Raw genomic sequence first — 8,403 nt, forward strand, 5'->3', positions numbered from 1 at the left:
GCAGCGCTGCGCCTGCGCAGGAGTGACGGTATGGGGGAAATGTAATGCATTTTGCCTGCGCGCGAGGTGTTCTGCGGAGCGACGGAATTGGGGGAACATACCGCACCTGCGCTGTTCGGTATGTGGCCGACGCTGCGCCTTTGCAGAAGGAAGAGAATACCGCAGCTGAAACGGAAATGGCATCGCGCCTGCGCAGAAGGGAGAGGACGTCGTAAGGGAAACAAACGGCACCGCGCCTGTGCATAAAGGGTATGCGAGGCGACGGAAACGGCGCCAAGTAAGAGAGTGGGCCTGAGGTGCTGATCGCCTTCATTCCTTCGTTGTCCGTAGATTGTGCTCAAGTAAGTGAGACACTGAACTATCTTTTCACGTCGTGAGTCTGTGCCCTGCCACTGATTCACTGGAAAAGGTGGGTGTGGACGCTGGCCTAATGACAGCATGTTTTATCCGGGCACAGCGGGTCCTCGACTTCATCCGCAGGCTCACCCAGGCCCCGGTGACCCTCCTTTTATATGGTTCCAGTCAGTGTGAGTTTGTGTCTGTCTCCGTGTCATTTGAAATCTGACAGAGAGCTCTCACCGCGTATCTCGGGATTGCCTGAGACCTGAGATTTTCCGGTGGGGCCTCTCTTGCCACTCCAACCACTCCCAAGGCCTGGAATGTGGTAGTTTCAGAGAATGGTGGTAGTGTCCCCATCTCTGACCCAGGAGATCCGCGTTCAAGTCCCATTTGTTCCAGAGGAGTGTAATAACATCCCCGAACAGGTTGATTAGAAAATATCTGCAGCCACGTGAGACCTGTCTGAGGATTCTTGAAGTTCACAGATGGAAGGTAGATGGATTGCATCATTCTTAAAGTGAAATCCCAAGGGATGGAAGGCCTCAATACTATATTCACTTCGTTGTCAAGGAATGTCTTCTCTATCTCTGCTAGTTTAGGAATTGAGCTAGGTCAGGCTTAAATTTCCTTGTTTTAACAGACTAGATATTTGGAATTAAGGCCTTATGGACATTTTTGTATTTTGTCACGAGTAAGATGAAGAATTCAAACGAGTATAATTGCATTATTATTGAAAAACATGGTGTTGGAAAAGCACAGCAGGTCAGGCAGTATCCAAGGAGCAAGAGAATCGATGTTTTGGGCATAAGCCCTTCATCAGGAATCAATTCTCCTGCTCCTCGGATGCTGCCTGACCTGCTGTGCTTTTCCAGTGCCCCACGTTTCGACTCTGATCTCCAGCATTAGCAGTCTTCACTTTTTTTCTCATAATTGCATTATTGCAAATTGTTTTTCAGTTTTCTAATCTCTTTGATGTAGATAGACTTGAACAAAACTATTAAAAATCTGAACCCTTTTTCTTAAGTTAATAAATGAAATGAAATATAGATATTTGAAATAAAAATGAAATGAAAATTGCACTATGAAGTAACAGGTATGTCACAAAAATGGCCAGATTGGCTTCAAACCACCACATGCAATTAGTCTTGGCTGACAGCTCCTATTGATTTTTATTTGAAGTTTATTGAGCTATCCAAAGCCTGCATCAATGGATTTTCTGTCATTCTGATTCCATAGCTCTATTGTAAATTCTCGTGGATTTAATATTGGAATGATGACACATGCAACCCTCCAGTGGCAGAATGGAAAATTCCTATAAAGCAACAATATCAAATTTATTGCTACCTTCTCATCAACCTGGTCAGAGATGTTATTCCACACATTGAACCTAGGCCCACATGTTGACTTAAAGGTACTTTATAGTTATTTTAATTAATCGGTATAGACACATAGAGCTTCACTCCTTCAGATGTGACTCAGAGGTGGGGACACTGCCATTGCACCATCTTGTGTCCCATCTTGTTTCTTTATATCCTGGGGAATTTAATGGAGATATAACAGTGCATATGTATTCGTCAAAAAGGTTGTCCCTTGGCTTCTGCTGGATTTTCCTGTGTTGGGGATGGCAGTCTGCTCCCTTGTTTAATTAAGGTGAAACTCTGCCTCAGAGGACTAAAATTAAAACTGTGGGCCCAGTGAAAGTCCAGCTTCCAGGGGCATCTTTTATATGTGAAACTTTGCCTCATTGCTTCCATTGAAGTACCAGTGCTTGATCTGTTGCACAAGTGTGGTTTCCTCTCTCACTGGCATCTGGACTGAAAAAAGTTGGGTTCAATCCACTATAGCTCAGAGCATATAATCTATGCTGACACTTCATTGAGAAATGACTGGTTTCAGAGGAGGTTCCCCATGATTATGCCTGGAATGGAAATTTAAGTTATGAGGAAAGTTCAGATAGGCTTGGGTTGTTTTCATTGGAGCAGAGAAACTAAAGGGCAATCTGATTGAGGTGTACAGGATTGAGGGGTGTACAAGTTGTGGATGAGGAGCCATTATTCCCCTAAATTGGAAAGTCATTTGTGAGGGGCAAGGTCATTTGTGAGGGGCAGGAGGTTTAAAAGGGATGTGAGGGAAAAACCTTTTTACCCAGTGGATGGTGATGGTCTGGAATGAGCTGCCTCAGAGGGTGGTAGAGGCAAAGTATCTCGCGTCCTTTACTAAGTAGCACTTGGCATGTCATAACATTCAAAGCTGTGTGCGAGTTGCTGGTGTTGGTTGAATAGACTCTTCTGCACTGTATGATTCTATGGCTGCATGATTGGGTGTTCACCTTTGTATGAGAACATAGGTTTGAGTGTTGGGAGTATTTCTGTTGAGTGAAAGAAGACGAAGAAGAGTTTTTTTAAATTATGAAGGGTTTTGAGACAATTTGGTAAATAGCTTTATTGAAATCTTGATCAGTTGTTGGAGGGCATCAATTTAAATGAGTTAGGTAAGTTAGGATAAACCTGTAGTGCTTTCACATAAAGTAGTGAAAGCAGAGGCTACTGCATCTTTTAATGGAAGAGAAGAATATTTGAAGAGGTAAGATTTTGAGAATAAGTAACTTGTGAGATGGTTTTAAATTGTTTTAGCAGCAAGTTAGGTCACCAAAATACTCCTTGCGTAAATTCCTGTGATTTTAAATTCTCTATGCAACTCCTTCCCTAAGCAATAACAAAGAAACTTCATTTTTTAAAAAAAGTGTAAGGTAGAATATTTAAGCTTCAGTGTTATTTCCATATAATCAGTGCCCTGTTAAAAGAAAACACAGAAAAAATGCATCAGACATCAAATGCCTTTGGTATGTCTGGAAAATGTGTGCATGGATGTTTGGGAAAAACAGGAACTGCTTAGCTGTGACGTTATTGTTTTGTTTTCAAAGAATAGTTAATTTGGTGATGCATAGAAGATGGTTACTCAGTGGGAAGTAAATGGTTAAAAAAAACTGTAGATTTAAATAATTTCAGCATAATTTGCAAGAATTGCATTTCAGATACAGTCATTTGCTAGTCAGCATTAGTGAATTAAATGCTATATGTCAACAAGGCCAGATACTTTTTGTTATGCCTGTTCAGAGATTCTGATAACTTGTAAATTATTAGAACAGCACAAACCAATGATTCTTACACTTCCAGGAAAGCTAATTTTAAAAATTCAGAAAAGAATTAAACCTTGCATGTTTAACCAGTTCTGTGAATTGTTAATGAACATTGTAGCAAGTGACCTACTTCCTGCCTTTGCTCCACCTCCCTTAACAGTTTTGATTAACAAAAGTCTGTCAGTCCCCAGTTTAACGTGAATATTTGTTTGAGCACCAATTCCCAAATGTTCTCAATTTTTGCTACTGTGTTTAGAAATGTTTCCAGATTTCACTCCTAAATTTTTGTTCTATATTTTTGGATTGGGCCTCTAAATGTTGAACTCTGCATCCACCAGAGATGGTGTGTGTTCAAAGAACCCAGCTGTTACCTTGAAGATATATGAATTGTAGAACATATGTGCTTTTATGCTTGGATCAGCTAATGATTGGTATCTTTCTGGTTTGTATAGCTGAGCGTCTCACTGGTTGAACTCATTCTATTTTCGTGTATTCCGTGCCAATCCATAATATAAAGTAATTAACCATCATTCAAAAAAATTTAGCATTCATTAAAGTTGCAAACAAACAAATTTTTTGAAGTGGCAGGAGTAACTAAAAACATCTTTGGTTTGTGCTTTTCTACATAAACATTGCAAAAAGCACATTCTCTGCAAATAAAAAAAACTTTGCATTGAACTTCTGAATTAAAGAAACTTTTTTTTTGATTGTTAGGTATTATGCTCCTTTCTTGTTCCCTTGAAGCTGCCAAGCTGAAATGAACTATATGTGGAGTTAAACTGAAACTGCATGGTGGCTGTTTTTTTTGTAGATCTCCTGTTATTATTTTATCCTCTCTTTGTTGCTCCTCAATTATTATTTAGGATTCTGTTGGTTTTGCACATTTTTCCACTATCTAGCAATAATACATTGTCTGTTCTTGCTGTTGTGAAATACTGGTGTAATTTGATTTCTTCTGCATGTTTCAGAATGCCAGCCCTTAGTTGTCGGTTTTACCAACACAAATTTCCAGAGGTGGAAGATGTGGTGATGGTAAATGTCCGCTCCATTGCGGAGATGGGTGCCTATGTCAGTCTTCTCGAATATAACAACATTGAAGGCATGATTCTTCTCAGTGAACTTTCAAGAAGGCGTATCCGATCTATCAACAAACTGATTCGAATTGGTAGAAATGAATGTGTTGTTGTAATCCGAGTCGACAAAGAGAAAGGTATGCAGATTTTGATAACCGTCTGTCGTGTTTTTGCAGATTTAGAAATGGTGTGCCGTTAATGATGACAACTGGAGCTTCATTAATGGTTCATTCTTTATGTTTGCTAATCTCTGGCTCACTGGTTGTGCTTTTACTTCTGAGACATCTGGTGTGGCTTTAAAACTCACCTGAGGAATTTGAACACACAGTGTAGATTGCCAGTGCAGTGTTGAGTTACAATTTGGGTTAATCTTTTTAAATGAAGGCCCCAACTGCTCTCTGGAGTAGATGTTTCAATTCCAATAGTATTGGGAGATGAGCACGACAGTTCTTATGGATAACATTCATCTCCCAGCAGTTCCATCAAGCATGTTTTCGTTTTTATTGGTCTTCTGTGCCTACTGTTTGTACACACTTCAAAATAAATTAATTGCCTCTTAGAGCCTGAGGAGTGGTACGGTGACTCAGTGATTACCACTGCTGCCTCACAGCACCAGGGACCCGGGTTTGATTCCAGCCTCTGGTCTGTGTGGAGTTTGCACAGCCTCCCCGTGTCAGGAGAAATGTAGAGTAATAGATAGGGAAATGGGTCTGCGTGGTTTACTCTTCAGAGGGTCAGTGTGGATAGAGATGTACAGTATGGAAACAGACCCTTTGGTCCAACTCGTCCATGCTGACCAGATATCCCAACCCAATCTAGTCCCACCTGCCAGCACCCGGCCCATATCCCTCCAAACCCTTCCTATTCCAATACCCATCCAGATGCCTTTTAAATGTTACAATTTTGCTAGCCTCCACCACTTCCTCTGGCAAGTTTCCACACTGTAGGAATTCTATGATTCTATAATGAGAGAGATCTAAATAATTCAGTTATTTTATGTAATGTCAGTTGTTTGTGACTTTTCTCATATTTAGAAAGGAACATGTTTCGAGCACAAGGTTAATTAACCTATGAAATATGATCTGACCATTCTTGGTAAATTCCAAAATCACAATGAGTATTTTCATGTTTTTACTTATGTACAGATATCATGTGTGAATTGCAATTTGTAGCCATTTGTCTTATTTGTCCAAATGGTGAATTTGAATCATTGTTATCAGTCCATTCCAAAAAGTCCATTCCCTAATCACTGACCTCATCCCTCCACTTAATGATAGAGCAGACTTTTCATAATCTTTGCAACCTGTTCAATTCTAAGATGAACTTCCACCCATATACTTGCTCCCTAACACAAAGCTGCCAGCTTTCACCTCCATTGTGGTCTATGGTCCTGTTTCAACTCATCTGCTAAAACTCTCGCTCGTTCATTCATTTAGTATCTCTACACTTAACTGAACTAGTGCTCTCCTGTCAGGTCTCCCAAACACAAATCTTGTTCCTGTCACCTCTGCACTTATTGATCTATTTTGGCCTGGTTTTTTAAATTTAATTTTCATTCTCAATTCCATATTCCATGTCCACATACACTCTATCTCTCTAAATCCTCCAAGCCTGCAACTCCAAGAGCTCTGCATATTTCCCAATACTGGCATCCTGCCTGTTCTATATTTTAATTGCTCTTCATTGTGGTCTTTCCTTCAGATGCGTTGACACTGAATTCTGGAATTCATGCCTGAGTGCTCATGGACTCTCTCGCTCTCTTCCTCCATCTCTCCATTTAAAGCACACTTTTTAACCTGGGGCAGCACGGTGGCTCAGTGGCTAGCACTGCTGCCTCACAGTGCCAGGGACCCAGGTTCAATTCCAGCCTCGGGCGACTGTCTATGTGGAGTTTGCACATTCTCCCCATGTCTGCGTGGGTTTCCTCCGGGTGCTCCGGTGTCCTCCCACAGTCCAAAGATGTGCAGGTCAGATGAATTGGCCGTGCTAAATTGCCCATGGTGTTAGGTGCATTAGTCAGAGGGAAACTGGTCTGGGTGGGTTACTCTTTGGAGTGTCGGTGTGGACTTGTTGGGCCGAAGGGCCTGTTTCCACATTGCAGGGAATCTAATCGACTGCAACAGTCCTGAGATCTTGTGTGAAGTCACATTTTCTTCATTAATATTCCTAAATGTTTTTGGATGTTTTACTACATTAAAGAATTTAGGTAAATGTAAGTTAATCGGAAGTCTTAATGCTGTAGTGTAATGATGTGTGTAATGAAGTAGAGTTATCTGAGCTACACAACTTTCTGAAACATGATGGGATCCTGGTTTCATGATCCTTAATTTCACTAGGTAGCTTTTCAACATACTGGAATGTTTTAGCATTGCCTCTTACAGCAGGAGATTTTGGCCATTGTGGTTCATTGTATTGTACTCGTCTTGTTTGATCCAGGTTACATTGATTTGTCAAAGCGCAGAGTTTCACAAGAAGAAACTATAAAATGTGAAGACAAATTTACTAAGAGCAAGACTGTAAGCATTCTTTCTTTTTTTAAAAAAAAACATGTATTTAATACATTGTATGAAAGAATTTAGTATTGTACTGATGGGCTCCTCAGCAGCAGCAACTGAGTACACCTGACTATTTTTTTTTTAAAAAAGGTAACACACTGAAAAGAATGTGCTTTTATGCAGGTTTTTTGTGGCAGCATGCCAGTGACATTGCATGAACTGCAGATACTAAAAAAATGCATAACTTGTGTGTACATATACAATTTTTGGACATGTGACTTGACTCTGTTAATGTGACAACGAAGGTAAAGATTTGGTGTGTGTACATATTAGCAACATTAGTATTGCCAGTCCTTCTCATAAGTGAACCCACATCTGTTGATTTGAGGAGTTTGCTTTTACTGTGCAGTATCTAGGCAGATAATAGTGTAACCAGTGAGCAGTATGACAAAGGAACTTGTACTTTGTTTGAAAGGGACATCATGATCCTTACAAGTTCACTCGCATATGTGCCTACATTCTTCCATTAACCCACTTAGTGAGAAAAAATATGTTGTCCAGTCCTTTAGTCCAGAGTCATGAAGGAAATGTACAGAATAACTATTATAACAATTCAATAAAAATCCCTCAAATTTAAAAACACTCTGCCTTGCCTAGTTATGTTAAATATGGTTGCTTCTGGTCAGCTTTCATGACTTCCAAGTATTAAGTTGGAGCTTAATGGCATCTATTGTTGATAAGGTACTTAGCCATGTCTCTTCTGTTTGTATGTGTTTGTCCAGGGACCATGAGCCTCTTTGGACTACCAATTAAACTGGGTACCACTCTCCCATTAGTGAATTTTTTTCAGGCAACACTTGATGTCTTTGCAAGAAGGTTATTTCTCATGTGAATGACCCCTTGTAATCAATGAAACAAAACCTGTTCTCTCAGACTGATATCAGTTACACATGCCAATCTAATACTTGACTCTAATAGATGAAACTAATAGTTGTAAATTAACTCTTTAAAAACCCTGAATCTTGCACTGAAAAATCTTTCAATTTTATAATAAGTCAACTCTAAATATGACAGTAAAAACCATGACTGCAGATGCAGGAAACCAGATTCTGGATTAGTGTGCTGGAAGAGCACAGCAGTTCAGGCAGCATCCGAGGAGCAGTAAAATCGACATTTCGGGCAAAAGCCCTTCATCAGGAATAAAGGCAGAGAGCCTGAAGCGTGGAGAGATGAGCTAGAGGAGGGTGGGAGTGGGGAGAAAGTAGCATAGAGTACAATAGGTGAGTGGGGGAGGGAATGAAGGTGATAGGTCAGGGAGGAGGGTGGAGCAGATAGGTGGAAAAGAAGATAGGCAGGT

At 40.4% G+C, this 8,403-nt stretch overlaps 1 protein-coding gene across 2 annotated transcripts in view; it reads left to right on the plus strand.

Annotated features, from left to right (window-relative positions):
* Positions 1–202: 202 nt before the first annotated feature.
* Positions 203–8,403, plus strand: part of eif2s1b (eukaryotic translation initiation factor 2, subunit 1 alpha b) — a 27,645-nt gene continuing 19,444 nt past the window's right edge. Inside the window, exons 1-4 of one of the 2 annotated variants that reach the window (XM_043697933.1) lie at positions 203–341; positions 1,576–1,750; positions 4,447–4,688; positions 6,988–7,067. In XM_043697933.1, the coding sequence (XP_043553868.1) occupies positions 4,448–4,688; positions 6,988–7,067 (321 nt within the window). In that variant the 5' untranslated portion in view covers positions 203–341; positions 1,576–1,750; position 4,447. The remainder of the gene's footprint in view (positions 342–1,575; positions 1,751–4,446; positions 4,689–6,987; positions 7,068–8,403) is intronic. The other variant, XM_043697932.1, reaches the window with a different exon arrangement.

The sequence above is a fragment of the Chiloscyllium plagiosum genome, chromosome 10 (genome assembly GCF_004010195.1).
Source record: "Chiloscyllium plagiosum isolate BGI_BamShark_2017 chromosome 10, ASM401019v2, whole genome shotgun sequence".
In the NCBI taxonomy this organism is placed as follows: domain Eukaryota; kingdom Metazoa; phylum Chordata; class Chondrichthyes; order Orectolobiformes; family Hemiscylliidae; genus Chiloscyllium; species Chiloscyllium plagiosum.